The sequence below is a fragment of the Neofelis nebulosa genome, chromosome 12 (assembly GCF_028018385.1).
Source record: "Neofelis nebulosa isolate mNeoNeb1 chromosome 12, mNeoNeb1.pri, whole genome shotgun sequence".
In the NCBI taxonomy this organism is placed as follows: domain Eukaryota; kingdom Metazoa; phylum Chordata; class Mammalia; order Carnivora; family Felidae; genus Neofelis; species Neofelis nebulosa.
In genome coordinates, this window is record NC_080793.1 from 68,381,813 (window position 1) to 68,400,150 (window position 18,338).

The 18,338-nt window shown below is 39.4% G+C and overlaps 1 protein-coding gene across 6 annotated transcripts in view; it reads left to right on the forward strand.

Moving 5' to 3' along the window:
- The first annotated feature begins 1,055 nt into the window (after window positions 1–1,055).
- The window catches only part of TUT7 (terminal uridylyl transferase 7), a 61,774-nt gene continuing 44,491 nt past the window's right edge, over window positions 1,056–18,338 (forward strand). For 3 of the 6 annotated variants that reach the window (XM_058695545.1, XM_058695550.1, XM_058695549.1), the window contains exons 1-10: window positions 1,056–1,209; window positions 2,398–2,948; window positions 8,241–8,422; window positions 8,735–8,851; window positions 9,353–9,530; window positions 11,131–11,219; window positions 13,374–13,425; window positions 14,353–14,422; window positions 15,209–15,335; window positions 17,146–17,265. In XM_058695545.1, coding sequence (XP_058551528.1) covers window positions 2,429–2,948; window positions 8,241–8,422; window positions 8,735–8,851; window positions 9,353–9,530; window positions 11,131–11,219; window positions 13,374–13,425; window positions 14,353–14,422; window positions 15,209–15,335; window positions 17,146–17,265 — 1,455 coding nt within the window. In that variant the 5' untranslated portion in view covers window positions 1,056–1,209; window positions 2,398–2,428. Of the gene's footprint in view, window positions 1,274–1,307; window positions 2,185–2,397; window positions 2,949–8,240; window positions 8,423–8,734; window positions 8,852–9,352; window positions 9,531–11,130; window positions 11,220–13,373; window positions 13,426–14,352; window positions 14,423–15,208; window positions 15,336–17,145; window positions 17,266–18,338 lie in introns of those variants that run through there. The other 3 variants (XM_058695546.1, XM_058695547.1, XM_058695548.1) reach the window with 3 other exon arrangements.

Below are 18,338 nucleotides of genomic sequence, written 5' to 3' on the forward strand. Positions count from 1 at the left end.
CTGTTCAGACCCCAAAGCATCGAGATAAGGCATTATACAAAAGTAGCACCAACACGTTTTAAATCACCTTTAGCATAGACAGAACTTAATAAAGGACTCTGCCTCATTAAGTGGTTTCCAGCAGCGCCCTTTACTTTACCATAAATACTATTTCCCCATCTTTAAAACGGGCATAATGGTATTTTCCTGGAGGACTTGTTGTGAAGATTAGAGTTAATATTTGTAAAGCCCTCAGAACAGCGCCTGACAATACCCAGGGCTTATGTGTCCATTATTATTCTAAGACCTTTGCTCCGCAGCACCTCATGGATTTAAATTTAAATGCTCCTAAAAAGAAGAGAGACCAAAACTGTCAAATTTTCTCAACACTCCCTGATCTTATTAGTTGTTCGAGGCTTTCAAAGCATTTAGAACAAGACAGCGAGGAAGGTAACAGTCAAAAGAAGAAAAGAAAAGGAACCCCGAGTTTTTTGCTAATGCCAGGTGTGCATTCTTCTTTCAAAATTTCGAGCATGGTTCTCTCGGATCATCCTTTGCGATTACACAGACTCTCGAAAACACGGTTTTGTGTTGTTCAGTAAAACAAATTCGTAGCCAGTCTAAGAAAAAAGCGAAGCATTTCCCTTGACCACACTGAGATCTGGGTGAACGGCTCAGATGCGGGCATTTCTAAGACCTCGCTGAATCTAATCGTCAGAAAAAGAGCAAGAGCGCTACAAGGCCTCACATTCGGGCTGCACTTGCCCTGCACTCGCCCGCAACCAAGAGCATCCAGGGGCAAAGCCGAGCCGCCGGCGCACGAGCCGCCCGGGCTCCGCGCCTCCCGCGGAGAACAAGAGACTTGCTCGCCCGCGCCTCCCGGGTGCTAGCGAGGCCTAGGAAGCCGGCCCCGGGAGAGGAGAGGAGGGGCGGAGCGGGGCACCCCGGCCAGACTCGACGCCGGGGCCCCGGAGGGTGCGCGCGACCGCGGCGGCGGCGGAAGCGGGCGGGGCGGCCCGGGGGCGGGGCGGAGGCGGGGCGGGGCGGCGGGCGGCCCTGCGGGCGCAGCGCGCGTTTCCGGCGTGCGCGGCGGAGCGCTCGGGCGGGGGCACCGCCGGCTTCGAATCGCGCACAATGAGACAGCGCTGAGCGCCGGAAGTGGGGCCGAAGGAAAACACGGAGAGGGAGCCCGGCCGGGACAGGAAGAGGCGGGGGACCGCGGCGGAGGTGGTGAGTGCTCCGGGGCGCCTTCTCTCCGCGTCCCTCCCAGACTCGCCTCCGGGGTGGGTCTCCGGTGGGTTCCCTCGTCTCCGGAGTAGAGGGCGGGCCCGGCCCGGGAGAAACGTTGGCTCCTTCCCCCGCCGGCCTCCTCGCCCCAGTTGCGAGGACCGGGGAGCCCCCAGGCCGGCGGGGACTGAGCTCCCGGGTTCGAGTCCGCATCTTCACTTTGTGTCAGACCCTGCCGGCGCCGGAGAAGAAGGGACTTGGGTGGAGGCACTCGACCCCGGCCCCCTGGCCGGCCGGGGGGACCCCGGAACCCCATCGAGGAGGCAGGTCACTTCCTGCTTCCTGGTCCCCGAGGTGGCTTCGTGGCCAGGAGTGCGGGGACGCCTCCTCTTTCTCTGCCTCCGGCCTCGAAGGGTGGAAACTGAGGCAGATCGGGGGTGGGGCGATCAGACGGGGGGTTGAAGAGGGAGAAATGCTGTTCTTGACCAAACCAAACTTGTTTGGGGTTAGAGAGTGAGGACTGGGGAGGTGAGCTGGACTTGTCTCTTGGTGGGAAACCCAGCCCCTTTCACTAGAGGGGACTCTTGGTGGGGAGCGAGCCCCTCTTTAGCCCAGGCGACCGAAGCCTGTGGTTCTGAATAGTGGTAGTGAGGGGGAGCCGAAGCCCTTCCCTGGAGGACGGAGAAGGGACAGAAAAGTGAAGCTGAGAGGAGATGAGCTACGTTCACAGAAAGTTTCGGTTACTTTGTATAACACTTAAAAGTATTGGCAACTTTTTTTTTTTTTTTTTAAGGCTGTTGCCGGAGCTTTCTAACAGCATAGGCTTGGGATGAGGGTTTTGTTTTGTTTTGTGGAGGAGCGCTTTTGTTTTATAGGTAAAGCCAACCAACTTGGTATGAGTAACATTTTTTTTATACTGCAGTTCTCAAGACTGTAGGGAGCTTCCCTTAGTCACAGATGTAATCGTCACGTTAAATAGTAAGTACTAATTTTCATGGAGACTATTATAGGACTCAAGCAAGCCTCCCAACTTTTGGTGTAATGTGCTGATTATTAGAATGTGATGGAAATTAGGAAAGGAAGAGTTTCTTACAGACTTTTGAGCACCTGTGCAATAAACGTGTGGTATTTCACATGCTTGGTATGATATCTTGTTATGGTTTGATAATTTCCCAAAATGTCTTCTTCTAGGTACAGAGTGAGAAAACTGAAGTCAAAGACCATGGGAGATGCCGCAAAACCTTATTTTGTGAAACGCGCTAAAGACCGAGGAACTATAGATGATGAGGATTTCAGAAGGGCTCACCCCCAGCAAGATTATTTAATAATGGATGACTATGTTAAAGGCCATAGCAGTAAAATGGAAAAAGGCCTTCCAAAAAAAAAATTAACACCAGGGAACTATGGGAATACCCCCAGAAAAGGACCATATGCTGTTTCCAGCAATCCCTATGCATTTAAAAACCCAATTTACAGTCAGCCCGCTTGGATGAATGACAACCACAAAGATCAGAGTAAGAGATGGCTCTCTGATGAACTTGCTGGTAATTCAGACAGCTGGAGGGAATTCAAACCGGGACCTAGAATTCCTGTTCTAAACCGACCAAGAAAAGACTCCTTTCAAGAAAGCGAAGATGGATATAGGTGGCAGGATGGACGAGGCTGCAGAACTGTAAGACGACTGTTTCATAAAGACTTGACAAGCCTAGAAACCATGTCAGAAATGGAAGCAGGAAGCCCTGGTAATGTGTTCCAACTTGTCAAGTGACAAGCCCAAAGTCGCAGTATCTTTTCTTTGTCATCCAAATGAGGTTTATTATTTTCAGCAATGCAGTTCCAATTTTTCATAGTCTCTGCTTATTTAATGCGAATACTCTTAAGAACTGTAATCGTGGCATTTGGGCAGCTTCAACACGTTGCATGTATTGGTCTCTTTAAAAGTTTACTGTGCCGTGAGGCTCATTTTCCTTCGGTAAACATATTTCCCATTGGTGCTTTCTACAGAAGAGGGTGATGATATCCCCCTGGGGACTATTTCATATTTTCTGAGTGGTGTATATGTATTTTCTAAATTATGTATTGTAATTTTGTATTTGAATAGTGAATGTGTCCATAATATAAATGACAGAATATAAAGCTAAAAAAAAAAATCTTACTCGATGTAAATACACAATATAGACCACATAGATTTCCTGTCTCAGAGGATTATATGTCTTTTGGAGGGAGCATCGATCTCCAGAGGAGGATAGTCCAGGATTTTTTTTTTTTTTTTTCTTTGCTCAACAGTGAGCTGCACGGCAAACAGACTGGGACACTTTAAGTTTCGAAAGTCAGAAATACAGATAAGTTTTGCCTTTTGGTTTCTGTAGAACCAAAACCCATTTCTAAGGGCCATGTGTGCTTGATAATAATTGCTCCAAAGTGATTATTTATACATTTTTCTCAAAGGTGGATAGTAGATTTTGTCCATGTAGCCATAATTTCTATAAACAGGAAAATTATCTAATGGACAATAATTACTGAAATGAAATAAACTCATAAATATGAAGGAAAAAGTAAAACAGTATTTAGTCTGAAAATGCAAATTATGCTTGGAAAAATGGGCTTTTAAATTTATTGGCTGGGAGCCTTTTTTTTAGTGACCATATAGAATGGGTGGCAAACTGGCCAGCACTTTAAAGTTGTTTGTTTGTTTGTTTTAAATTTAAATGCATCTAGGCAATATTGGCACTCTCCTAGGTGTCCAGAGGCCTTTTTCTTTCATGTTATCTCACAGTGGCCAGCTTACATTTCTGTATTTTACTGGTAAGGCGTTTGATTTTGTGACCTGGACATGTAGAATACTTAACAGAGAAAGTGTCACTTATTTTTAGAGGGTCTTTTGATAGTATTAAATGAGAGAAAAGGTGCCGTTTTATATTTCTTAAGGTAGGAAAAGCAAGAGAAAATTCCTTGTATCAAAGAGTACAAACAGAATGAGGTGTTACAAAGGAATCAGTCAGGAGAGAAACTCTTGGCCTCATAAATCTTGAAGCTAGAAAGGATGCTAGAAAGAACTTGAAGGAAGTGTCTGATGCAGTGCTCTGTCGTGATATATCAAGGTAGAATCACAATTTTGCAAAGCAGGCAGCTGTGGCTTGGCAAGGTTAAACTTATCCAGACTGATTATGCTGGGTGGTAGATGAGGAAGTGAACCTGAAATTGAGTACTGTGCTGCTTTGGCCATTAACGGCCTCACTGGACCTTGAATTTGACGGAGGGAAACGGAACATGTATTGATAATTTCTTGACTTTTGATTTGTGTTTTTCTTTTTAAAAGTCTGTGTACATTTAAGTATTTTTGTATTACTGTGTCCAGGTAGGACATGGACATTTTAACTTAGTTACCAATAGTTTTTTAAAAGAAAAAGTTGATCTTGAGTAGCATTATAGAAACAAAAGATTTATAGAACGAAAGTTTGCAACCAGACAAATACTAATAGGGACTGTTAACAGACTGAAAGCCTCATATATGTATTCTTGTTTAGTCTGAAAAGCAACCAAAAAAGTTGCTTTTAAGTGGTTTTGAACAGGAAGTACATACTTTTACTATCCTTTTAATTGAAGGCAATCCCCAAACCCCCATATTCTCTCCATATGAAAAAGAGGTATGTTCTTTCACATTTGCTAAATGAAGGACTGCTCAGCTTCTAGCCCTTGGAAATCTTCAGAAAGGAAATAATTTTAAGCTGTGGTATAAAATCGCTTACTGTGGAGAGAAATTCAATTTGAAGTATAAACTTTGCACTGCACTCAGGATCCTAAAAAGGATCTCGTTAAAGGGACTGAAATTTTCTTGAATCAGAATTATGTCTTAATAAGCAAGGGTCTCATTAAATGATGTGAGAAGATATAATGAAAATTATCTTAGAGTTGCTTTGTTTTTTAATACTTATTTTCTATCTTTCAGTTCTACGTTACCGCCCTGTACTTCATCCCTCACATATCCTAGATTGCCAATGTAATGTATTTGGGACAATGCCATTAGTGATCTTAGCTGGAAAATATCCACTCAAATACACATGTCCTTTGTGAATGGAATAATGGGCCATATGCAAATAAAATGTGGGAGACTTGGAATAGCGTATATAGAGAATTCATGTTACAAGACACATGAGATGAGCTAGGTTGCCTTCCTCGAATTATGGGAACTCTTTAGCAGTACCCAGCCTTATCCTTCCAAGATTCCCGTCAATGAGATTTTACTTGCTGTTTTTACCATGCAGTCCTGTGAAACTCAGTTCAGAAGGTGATACTGTCTTGTCAGTTACAGTCTGTTCTAAATGTGAATGGATATGGATTTTAGTAAGTTCTTTCCAGTTCTTACATTGTTAGATAAAAGGCTGGATTTCAGAATTCCATCCATGCTTCAATCTTCACTTCAAATCCTGTTAACTTTGATTTAGTCATGTGTCCCTGAACCAAGTTATTTTCTGGGGCCAGCATTTTCCCCATCTGTACAATGGGGATAACATTAGCATCTATGACAGCATCACTGTAGGGATTAAACGAGGCAGTGCACATAAAGTGCTTGCATTGCATCTGTCACATAAAAAAATACTCAGTAATGACAGCTGCTGTCATCATCATCTGAATTTCTGCAGCCATCCACTTCTCTGTATAAAAACAAGGAATGGGGTGCCTGGCTGGCTCAGTCTGTGGAGCGTGGGACTCTTGGTCTCAGGGTTGTGAGTTCAAGTCTCACGTTGGGTGTAGACATTACTTGAAAATAAAATGTTTAAAAAAGCAATAAGGAATTAATTGTACTCTTTGGAGGGAAATTGAAGTCACTCTGGAAAATGACAGCAAATAGGTGAGAAGCCTTTGTGATCAAGAAGGGAGGAGTTAAAGAAATTGGGTTCCATAGCAATTACAGTTTTGTAAGCTAATGTGGACTTTTCTAATGGGTATTGCACATATTAGTGTAAATCTCTAATGAGCGTCAAAGTTAAGAAACTTACTATGAACACTGAAATCACAGATGTAATTATTTAGTGTAGACCTTGTAATGATAGGCAAATTACATGTGAATAGACACACAGCTAAGTTAAAAGAAGTTCTTGTCTCAGAAGTTTATGCAGACCGGGGCACCTGGGTAGCTCAGTCAGTTAAGCGTCCTAAGTGTCCAACTTCTGGTTTTGACTCAGGTCATGATCTCACGGTTCATGGGTTTGAGCCCTGCGTCAGGCTCTGCACTGATGGTGTGGAGCCTGTTTGGGATTCTCCATCTCCCTCTCTCTCTGCCCCTCCCCTGCTCTCTCTTTCTCAAAAATAAAACTTAAAAAAAAAAAAAAAGTTCATGCAGACCAAGAGCACTGTCCTTAAAAGATTATGATAAATTAATTGGGAGTAGAGGAGTGTTAAGTATTAAAGTAGACTGATTTTTGTCTGCAAATGATACGTTTTAGTATTTTATTTGGTCCATTTTGATTGCCTTTTTAAAGAAACTATTTGTCCTAATACTTTAATTTCTTTTAATTGCCACTTCTACTATAGAAGCTATTCACAGAATTTCACTATATATTCACCTTCTGGTACTTTAAGCACAATGCTTGCTACTTTTTCTTTAGAGCTGTTCACAGTAGCTTTTTTCAAATTAAAGATCCTGTACCTCCCTTTTCTGACTCAGAATTTTTTTCAGTCAACTGATTCATTGTAAGTGCCATAGAAGAAATGAGTTCCACTGTAAACTTGACCTAGGAATTGGTTCATGCAGGGCTTTTCAGTATGTTTCTATTTTGAAAGACTAATTTTTTTTTTTTTAATTTTTTTTTTTTTTCAACGTTTTTTATTTATTTTTGGGACAGAGAGAGACAGAGCATGAACGGGGGAGGGGCAGAGAGAGAGGGAGACACAGAATCGGAAACAGGCTCCAGGCTCTGAGCCATCAGCTCAGAGCCTGACGCGGGGCTCGAACTCACGGACCGCGAGATCGTGACCTGGCTGAAGTCGGACGCTTAACCGACTGCGCCACCCAGGCGCCCCGAAAGACTAATTTTTGATAAGCCACTTAAACATTATTCAAACCATTTGTCACCATTTTAATTGGGGAAATGAGTTTTATTTTGATCATATGTATTATTGGTAGCTTCATTTTCAGAGCTCGATAGAAGTTATCAAAGCTCTTGAAAACCATTGTTTGTAGATCAATCCCACAGTCATCTTCAGTTTTCCAGATGGAAAAGTTGTAAGTTTAAAAAAAGGAAAAAAGTTTTATTAGTTACAAAGCTTGTAGAACTAACAGCAGAGTTTAAATGAATTAGTCTGTACATACAGAAAACTTTTTTTTCCACCTACTGGTCGTTTTTCTTCGAAATGTGCTTATTAGTGTGCAGGCTGTTTAAAGAAGCTAAAATGAAAGTAAAGATAAGATGGGAACTAGTCCTCAGTAAATAAAATTTTGGCCTGGACTTCTTGTATGAATATGGAAGGAGGGCTCAATCACATGAAAGGTAAATTTACAACTAGATGATGGATTTTCACTCCAGATAAGAATGTAGTTGATTTCTGACTTCTTTGGAGATACCCTGTTGTCCTTTGCTCTGTTGAGCTTGCTCACTTACAAAAAATGAAAGCACATATGGATAGTTTTCATTGGAAAGGCAAGTATACTTACAGGCACACTAGAATATGATACATTAACATTGTAATTATGCCATACTAGGTATATTAGAATTCCAGGTGTGCTTGCCTTCAGAGGACAATTTTTACTATTGCTTGAGTATGGGAGCACACTAGGAAGAAATGAAAAAATCACATTGGTTGAAATGGATTCTTTTTCAGTGTTCCAAAAAGAGGATTCCTGAGGACTGATGTGTCCAGATGAGGTAGTTAATGAATATTCACGCATTTTATCCATGGAAGAGCTTTCCTTTCGCTGTGTTCAGATGTCGTTCTGATAATCACATGATTTACATCATAAATATGTACGGTCTGCTTTTTCATCAGAGCAGTATTATTTAATATTGCCAATAATATTTTCCCCCTAACTTAAGAAAACAAGAAGCAGAGATCCAGACCTCGGAAGCCACGGAGGTCTAGAAATGAGGAAAATGAGCAGGACGGAGACTTGGAAGGCCCCGTGATTGATGAGTCTGTGCTTTCAATGAAAGAGCTCCTGGGCTTACAGCAGGCAGAGGAGCGATTAAAGAGAGACTTCATTGACAGGCTCAAAAGGGTAATGTCTTTTATTTGTTACTTAAAATCATTGTCTTGGTTTAAACTGTGTTAGTAATTGGGAATATGTGCTTTGAGGAGTCAGGTATCCTACTGTAGTTATTAGTATTTAAGGACTACAGGTTAAAAAATAAAAGTGATAGTTTGATTTAATAGAGTTACTTCAAAAAAAATGACTATTAAGATAGTAAAGAGTGACAATAATATATTAACAGCTTTGAAAGTGATGGGGAAATCATTTCTGGCTAATTTTTGTTTGCCTGTATTTTGGAAGATACATATATATGTCTCTATAAATCTCTTCGAATTACAGCGACCAAGAAACTACCCTACAGCTAAGTACACCTGCAAACTTTGTGATGTTTTAATTGAATCCATTGCATTTGCCCATAAGCATATCAAAGAGAAGAGGCACAAGAAAAACATTAAGGTAACTTTAATGTAACCCAAACAAATATGTTTTACTTTTCAGTTGTTTTTACTTGTCATCTTTTGACTTTCCTCTCTTTAAGACTGTGATATTAATAACATGACTATATTATTGAATTTATTTTAGCCAAAATACTTTACATTGGTCAGGTATGTTTTGCGGGACAGTCTTGTGAATTTCTTTCAGAACAGTATCAGGATGAATGAAGTCAATAATAGGACATAGGTATATGCCCTTATACCAGTCATAATAAAGCAAATAATTTGTCATTGCTGCTTTTAATGTTCTTTCCCTGCATTTTTTCCTAATTCCTGCCTTCTGTTATCACTTTATGTGCATAAAGAAGTATATATGTTTGATGAGATGAAGACTAACACAGCTAAGGTGAGAGGGAGAGCTAAGAAAAATAATTCCAGAGTATTCTACAGGGTGTTGTCTCAGTGAATGGTAGAAGGTAAAAACTGTGTGAGTCATTTTTAATCTCAATATTGATCTTAAAAGGAGAAGCAGGAGGAAGAGTTGCTCACTACGTTACCCCCGCCTACACCCTCCCAGATAAATGCAATTGGTATTGCCATTGACAAAGTGGTACAGGAGTTTGGCTTACACAATGAGAACTTGGAACAGAGACTAGAAATTAAACGTATCATGGAAAATGTGTTCCAACACAAGTTACCAGGTATTTTCTAGATTTGTTTTTCTATTTAGCTACCTAAAAGTACCTCATTCATTTTTCCTACGAGTAGCGATTTTCATCTAACAGAACTTGATTTGCCGTGTCCTGAAGCTCTTAGTTTTTTGTGTGTTTTTGTTTCTCCTGGCTTTTCCCTAAGGTAACAAAGACTTTTATGTGCATTGTCTTTAAACCTGTTTTCACTATGAATTTCATTGTACACAGGTACTTTAAATGCCCCATATTATTGGGGCACTGTGAATCCCTTGTGCATATATTTGTTTACTTTCCTGTCTCTTTAAATTGACATAATATTTTGAGTTAAGAAGTACATTTGAGTAATTTTCAGGTTAGATGTACCAGAAAAGTTCTGTTTAACTACTTTTCAAAAGAATTGCAACATCTATAATGAGCTCTGAAAACTATTTTGTAATAGATCTTGTGTGCTGTTGGTTAATTTTCCAAGTTTTGCCCGTGGAGCCAGAGAAAACTATTTTGTAGAAAGCTCCACAAGTGATTCTGACCCACAGTGAGAGTTGCAATCACTATTCAGAATTTATCACCATATCACCCATAGAACTATTTGTTCTACTGAAAAAATCATTCATATAGTACATCATTCATGCTTCTGTATACTTTCATAAAAATAAAGGGCAGATATCTGTTCGTTTCATCATTTCTGTGTCTCATCCTTTACATTGTAGACAAGTTCCTGAAAAGGCATATGTAATTTCAATAATTTTTGCCATAGATTTCCATTGTAAAACTGAATGTACTTTGTCACGGAAGACTATTAAAACTCAAAGAAATCACTTGATTTAACAAACCTTAAAAACCCCACAAAAAAAAATCCCTTGATGAGAAGGAATAATTTTTTGGCACAATGGTAGTAAACAGTAAAACTTAGGGAAAATGCTGTATGTAAATATAGGCAGGACACACACACACACACACACACACACACACAACCCTTCGTCTGAAGAGCGAATTGCTTATTGCCTAGCATTTTAAGTTAATATCAGTGATATAATTATTTTCAAAAGTTTTCTGAAATAGAGTATATTATGTTAAGGCCTTTTTTGTTCATAATGAGTATTCCTACTGAAAAGTAACCTTATGCTGAAGGTCATTTTTATGGTTATTTTACTGAACATGATCTTTATAGTAAATTACACCTATGCATGTTTTCTAAAAGGTAAAATGTTTCCGTTAACTCTTTAATATACTATCAAGTTTATAGATCTGAGACAAAGTTAGGCAGCCCTTTTTGACTTTCACATTGTAAAAATCATTGCAAATAGTACTTTCTGCACAAAATGAAAAGTAATAATTTAGAAATTTTTTTAGACATGTTTTACACTTGACATGAAAAGAGTGGCTGTTAAGCTAAACCACAGACAGTATAGCCTTCCCTGTTACATAAAATAAAAATCAAGACAACAGCAGAGAGTCAACGATTCCTTTTAGTTTGATTATGCCAGACTTGAATACTGTCTTTCTTTCATGTGTAGATTTAATTGGTGATTCCATTCCTGAAATAGCAGTGTTTTGTTACGACTTTTGAGAAATTTCACTTTATTTATGACTTACTTAATTTTTTTTTCAGATTGTTCTCTGAGATTATATGGGTCATCCTGTAGCAGATTAGGTTTCAGAAATTCAGATGTAAACATCGACATTCAATTTCCAGCCATTGTAAGTACAAAATGAAATGTTGGAATTTTCACAGAGTGGTATGGAAATTCTTTTTTTCAAATATGAGCTATGTATTGATATGTTTTAGATATTTGAAGATAGTGTAAATGTATTGGTGGCAGCTTTTTTTTCCTAAAATTTCAAGTATTATGCTCTTCTGCCTACCTTAATGGGGCTTTTTAGATTCTGTTATCTTAAGAAGGTTAAATTATCTTGGTAAAGTCAACTTTTCTAACATCAGAGAATTTCAGATTTTAAACCGTGTGTATATGTAAACATTTTTGACCCAAAAGCTCAATTCGCTCCTGAGTTTCCTCTTCTATACATCTACTTCGTTAAAGAATTGTGCTTTTAAAGAACCACACCTAGCTTGGATTTCTGGTTTAATGTAATTTAAAAAGATGTTGATGATTCAGAATTTTGAACCTGGAAGGCACTTTCATAGATTATCTATTTATCTGTTGGTGGTTCCCCAGGCCAGGTTGCAGATGGCTTATGCCCATTTGCCTGGGTTGCTAGTTAATAAAGAAGGTTCCTGTGGAGGTTCCTCAAAAAATTAAAAATAGATCTACCCTATGACCTGGCAATAGCACTGCTAAGAATTTACCCAAGAGATATAGGAGTGCTGATGCATAGGGGCACTTGTACCCCAATGTTTATAGCTGCATTTTCAACAATAGCCAAATTATGGAAAGAGCCTAAATGTCCATAAACTGACGAATGGATAAAGAAGATGTGGTTTATATATACAATGGAATGCTACTTGGTAATGAGAAAGAGTGAAATCTGGCCATTTGTAGCAATGTGGATGGAACTAGAGGGTATTAAGCTAAGTGAAGTAAGTCAGGCAGAGAAAGACAGATACCATATGTTTTCACTCATATGTGGATCCCCTCCCCAGGGGGGAGGGGAAGTAGGAAATAAAAGATACAGAGGGAGGGAGGCAAACCATAAGAGACTCTGAAATACTGAGAACAAACTGAGGGTTGATGGGGGATGGGGGAGAGGGGAAAGTGGGTGGGCATTGAGGAGGGCACCTGTTGGGATGAGCACTGAGTGTTGTATGGAAACCAATTTGACAATAAATTATATTTAATTAAAAAAATAAATTAAAATAAAGGGAAGCACCCTATATGTCTATTTTACAACCACTCCTTTCTTGCCGTCCCTAACTGCTATAGCTACATAGTCAACTGACCAATAGATTCTACTCTTCCTTTAACCTTAAATTCTGATGAGTAATTTACCAGTATAGTGGTTATTTTAGTCTCCTCATTCATTTAGCAAATATTCACTGAGTCCATGTTGTATGCCAGGAACTATACTAGATTCCAGAGGACAAAACAGGTAGGATTTCTCCCTCATGGAACTCATAGCTGGTGGAGGAGATAAGTAATTACATCTATACGATTGATTGTAATGAGAGCTATGCAGGGGAACAAGGTTCTGTGACAGAAAAGAGCAAGGGATGTGTAGATCCAGCAGTCATGAAGGTCCCCTTTGAAGTTAGGCTCTAAATGATGACTAAGAGTGGAGAAGTGAAAGGGTAAGTGTTTGGGGCAGAGGAAGCAGCGTTTGCAAACACCCTAAATCAGTATGGGTGTGACCTGTTCAAGTTGCTGAAGGGATGATTGTATAGCCAAGGTGGAGGGACCAAGAGAAAGAAGCAGCATTAAGGTAGGATAGACTAGAGCCCAACATGCTGGATCTGTGGGCCGTGGGAAAGTTGCACTGTGACCTAAGGGCAATAAGAAGCCATTGAGAGTTTTAAGGAGAGGCGTGACTAGGTCTGATTTATGACGTTAAGTGGTTTTGGTTCCTATGCGGAGCAAGGATTGGAGAGAGGCAGGGCTGAAGAAGTCTTCTAGAGGAGAGGTGATATTAACAGTTTCATGTCTTTGAGATTTGCTGTGAGGCCGATTACCTCAGGAATGAGTTAATCAGGAGTTAACTGTGTAACTGGTCTCTTGCCCTCATCTGGTGCTCATCTCTCATGCCTCTGTTGTGTGCACGTAGCATGATTAATTTCTTTACTTGGGTAGCAGTGTGCTTTCCAATTTGGAAAGGTCTTTGGATAACTTCAGATGACTGTATTATCTCAGTGAAATAGAAGTATATATGGATTCGTGATGTATTCATTGATTTGTTTCCTAGATGTCTCAGCCAGATGTTCTCTTACTTGTTCAAGAATGTTTAAAGAACAGCGGTAAGGCCAAACTCTTCCCATATTTTGCTCTTAATTGTTTTATTTTCTCTGTAATTTAGATATATCTTATTTGTCAGATGTTGAAAATAGGAAGTCATGTGTCTTTTAATTATTTCTCTGGGTAATATCCAAACAGAAAACCAAAGCAAATGCCCATGAATTATTAGCTAGTTGGGAGTCCTGCTAATTGTTCTACAATGCAAAATAACCGTTTTGTAAGTAAAGTTTTTAGCTTGCTGATAATGTCACAATTTGTAAAGATTGAGTCCTAAACCCAGACTAAAAAGGTGTAAAATACGTAAAATTTACTCTTGAGGGCAAAACTAAAGTGTGATCTGCTTTATTCTTTAACTTAATGCTTTATAGATGATAAACAGATGCAACCCAACTCTGATTAATAACTCAGCAAACACTTGTTCCCGGTTAGGGTTACTAGTCATCCGGAGTAATGTCCAGCTTAGGACTTTGAGTTTTTAATGCTCTCCATAGGCCTCATTAAACTGTCTCATCTCAATTAGTCTTTCCCATCCTTCTTTTTTGGTTGACTGAAACATTTAAACATTTCTTCTTACTTCAGTCAAGATGTATTTTGAGCCCAGATATTTTAGTGGTTTTTGCAGCAATTTTGTTTTCCAGTGTCCTGTCCACATTTCGAATTACCTGATCCACATAACACTTACCTGTCCTGATCCAGTAATGTAGTCGTTTCTAATCAAACGTGAATTTTGCGAAATGAAGGTTTTAAGTTAATGTGATTACTTGATTATTGTACATAATACTGTTCTCCTTTTTAAGTCATCTCAGCTTTATTTCATAATCATCTTTCAAAAGGCTGAACAGATTAAGTCACAACTTGTACTTTATCTAGTTCTGCTTTTAAACAAAATTTAATTAACCTACTTAATATTTTTTTTCTTCTTTCCTCAGAGTCTTTTGTTGATGTTGACGCAGACTTCCATGCTAGGGTACCAGTGGTGGTGTGCAGAGAAAAGCAAAGGTCTCCATTTCTTTAAGCTGTTTATATATTAAATAGAAACTTGCCAGAAGCACGTGTACTTTATTATCTTCATGTCCAGTTTCTAGAATAACAGGCTTCTTATGTGGTTAATTTCACAGGCTCACTATTAGCATTCTCTCTATACTTTTGGCATTTGATGCAGGAGGAAAAGGTGTTTTATTTTAAGAAGAATAGAATTATTTGAAAGGAAGTATAGGGAGGAAGCATCTTGACCCATTTGGTTTCAGTATAAAACAACTTTATCAAATCATCACTTGATCGAGCCACCTTACATTGCCATCCTTTTCAGCAGCATTTTTAGCAGCGCTGAATAACAATTAGTGTGACTTCCCCCGTGTGTCTCTTCCTCCATCTGGAAGCATTATCACCACGTTAAATGGATGGTTTGTAGGCTGTAATGAGTCTTCATTAGGCAGATTCCTCCAACTCTTGGGAAAACACTCTTATTCTTACAAAGATGAATCCATACTCTCATTTGAAACATCTTACAGTATTTTCCTTATTTTCATTTCCCCTCAGAAATAGTTTTAGTATATGAAAATACAAAGTTCTAGTTCTGAAAAATAAAATTCGCTCAGAGAGTAGCTGCCCTTTTTCTTAATGCAATGGCCTAAATAACCCATAAAGATTTAGTATTTAATTTTCATTTTGAAGATCTTTATTATCAGTATAAATTAGTTGTCAGCATTTAAAAGATACCTGATACCTGCATAACACTTTTTATCCTTCTCTTTTTCTCTCCCATCCCACCCTTTACCCCACCAGTGGTCTTCTTTGTAAAGTGAGTGCAGGAAATGAAAATGCTTGTCTGACAACAAACCATTTAACTGCCCTTGGAAAACTTGAATCAAAGCTGGTTCCTTTGGTGATTGCATTTAGGTACTGGGCAAAGGTAGGTTTGAGTTCTTTAAATGCACAAATACATACTATGTATGCATAAATAGTATGCTTTGATTTTTGCATGTTAATTTAATCTTAAATGTTTGGATACATATTTATAGACATGAAGGGAATAGGCATCTGAGTATTGGAACAGAAATTTAATGTCTACGGAAAGGAAAATTTAGTATTTCTATTTCACTGTAACAGTATTGCTCAAAAGATCAAAATGATTTATAGTGCTTATTAAAAATCAGATTTATAGGTCAAATCCCAGAGGATATGGTCCAAGAATTTACATTCTAACTAGTTTCCCAAGGTGATTGTTAGGCACAGGAAAGTTTGAGGTAAACCTTCTCATACCATTTCCAATAATGTACCCAGAGACTCCAGAAAGGGAAGCCACTCTCTCGTTGTGCTTACATTTCTATAATGTTTTAAATATGACATCTCAATATTTATTAAGCATTTAGTATTTCCTTAAAACATAAGGTCCCATCATGATTATAAAATTGAGATTCTGGGTAGGTGCTTTGTAGAGAAAAGCCAAAGCTTTACTAATTAAGATATGACAGTAACAGTAGGTAGTCCCTGCTGCCCCAGTCCGTGATAAACAGGGGACTGCTTTACCCTTAACCGAGTGAGTTGATAATTACAATATGCCATCCTTTGAAAGCTCCTTCCTGCTTCATCCTTAAGTAGGCTATGCTCTTAAATTGTTTTTCCTGTTAGTGCTAATGAATTTGCCTACATTCTTTCCCCAATCATCTTTTTGACCAATGCGTGAATTTTCAAGGCAGTAGCTTCAGATGAGGGGACCACTAAACTGAGCAGAGCCAGTTGGCTTGTACTTGGGATTGAACTGTCATTTTGATTACATTAATAAGTGGGTTTTTAAAAAATATTTATTTATTTTGATAGAGAGAGAGAGAGCGTGCATGAGTGGGGGAGGGGCAGAGAGAGAGAATCCCAAGCAGACTCCACTCTGCCAGCACAGAGCCTGGGGCTCAAACTCACCAGCTGTGAGATCATGACCCTGAGCTGAAGTCAAGAGTTGGATGCTTAACTGACTGAGCCAACCAGGAACCCCATGATTTCATATATAAGTGTTTTCACCAAGTGAGCGGATTTGCCGTGGGTGTCAAAAAATGAAATAACACGGGCACCTGGGTGTTTCAGTCGGTTGAGTGTCTGACTGTTGATCTTGGCTCAAGTCATGATCTCAGGGTTGGTTGGTGAGTTCAAGCCCCACATCTGGCTCTGCGCTGACAGTGTGGAGCCTGCTTGGGATTCTCTCTTTGCCGCTCCCCAACTTGTGCACACGTGTGCACATGCTCTTTCTCTCAAAATAAATAAATTAAAGTTTTTTAAAAAATGAAATAACAAATATTAGTTTAATTAACGAGATTAAAATTTGAAGTTGCCACTCAACCACAGTAAGTGGTTGCTTCAAAAGTATGAGGAAGTTTTATTTTTTGTCATTGTGGTGTTCTATTCTGAGAAGTAAACCATCTAACACACAGGAATGAAGTTACACGTTTGTTTGGTTGGGTTTTTTTTAATGTTTATTTATTTTTGAGAGACAGTGCAAGTGAAAGAGGGGCAGAGAGAAGGGGACAGGATCTGAAGCAGGCCCTGTCCCGACAGCAGCGAGTCCAGTGTGGGGCTCAAACTCACGAACCACAGGATCAGAACTTGAGCCAAAGTCAGACACTCAAGCGACTGAGCCACCCACGTGTCCCGAAGTTAGAGGTGTTAGAAAAAATTGTGTAAATAATACGTTGATAGAAAAGAACGTTTACTCTTTTTTCTCTCATTTGTAGCTTTGCAGTATAGATCACCCTGAAGAAGGAGGTTTGCCACCATATGTGTTCGCCCTGATGGCCATTTTCTTTCTGCAACAGAGGAAAGAACCCCTTCTGCCTGTTTATCTAGGATCATGGGTATAACATTTTTTTGCTTATATATTTGATAGTGATTTTATTACAGGGCCACAGTTGCTTACGCATAATTTCAAAATCTAAAAACCTAACCAGAACTGACATGAATTTATTTTTCCTCCTAGTCTGAACATTCATGCCTCTCACTGCTGAAATATTAATGTATTTGGCTACAAGATGCTGGCCTATACTCTGCTAGGGGTAGCAATAGTTCTCTAAACTGAGAACCCTCTTAATTTGTGAAACACACATGAGCCTAAGGGTTTTAAACAAGAGAATGTGAACCAGAATTAAATTTATCCTTTGGTACATACTTCCTTTGAGTATGACTAGATACTTGAATTTACAAATCACCTCCAGGCAGACTGCATGAAGCATTTGGTTGCTGTAACTTTCTGTTTCTAGTCTTTCAGCCCTCTGCATTCCCCATTCCCTGTGAAACAAAAGGAAAGAGTTGAGATTGCTGGCTGTACTGCAAGATGCAGAGCCTTGTCACCGCTTAAATAATATTTTCGTGTTTAAGATGATTCAGAATTCAGTGATGTGGCCACTCTCTCCTGCATAAATTAAGGTTGAATTGGTTTATTCAAATGGGATTTAAGGAGAAACTGTCTCAAAGTCAAGATACCGTTCTCATCCTCTTGGAAACCTCACTTTTAAACCCTAAGTGTTTATCTTGAGAACATCTTATACGTACACTTACTATATAAAAAGTTTCCCTTGGTGAAAAGCTTATTTGGGCACATTTGGTATTTTAACCACTTTTCTTCCTACTGTACCCAGGATTCTCATCATTTAAGGAGAGTATGTTCTACGGCAGTAGCTCTTACCTATGGGTACATAGCAAAAATGTATGATTATAGGGAAAAGTTTTTTCTTTGTACTTAACAGATTGAGAATTAAACAAGGACCTGCTGGGTCCTAGGAACAAAGACTAAAGCAGAATGAGCCCCTTGTAAATGGTCCCGGCAGAGGGATCGCAGTTGGCTCTGTGTCCCAGTGGACTGAAGGGCCCTCTCTTTGTGCTTGTACTGAACTGAAAGGATGCAGGGTCCCAGCGGGTGTCTGCTAGACTG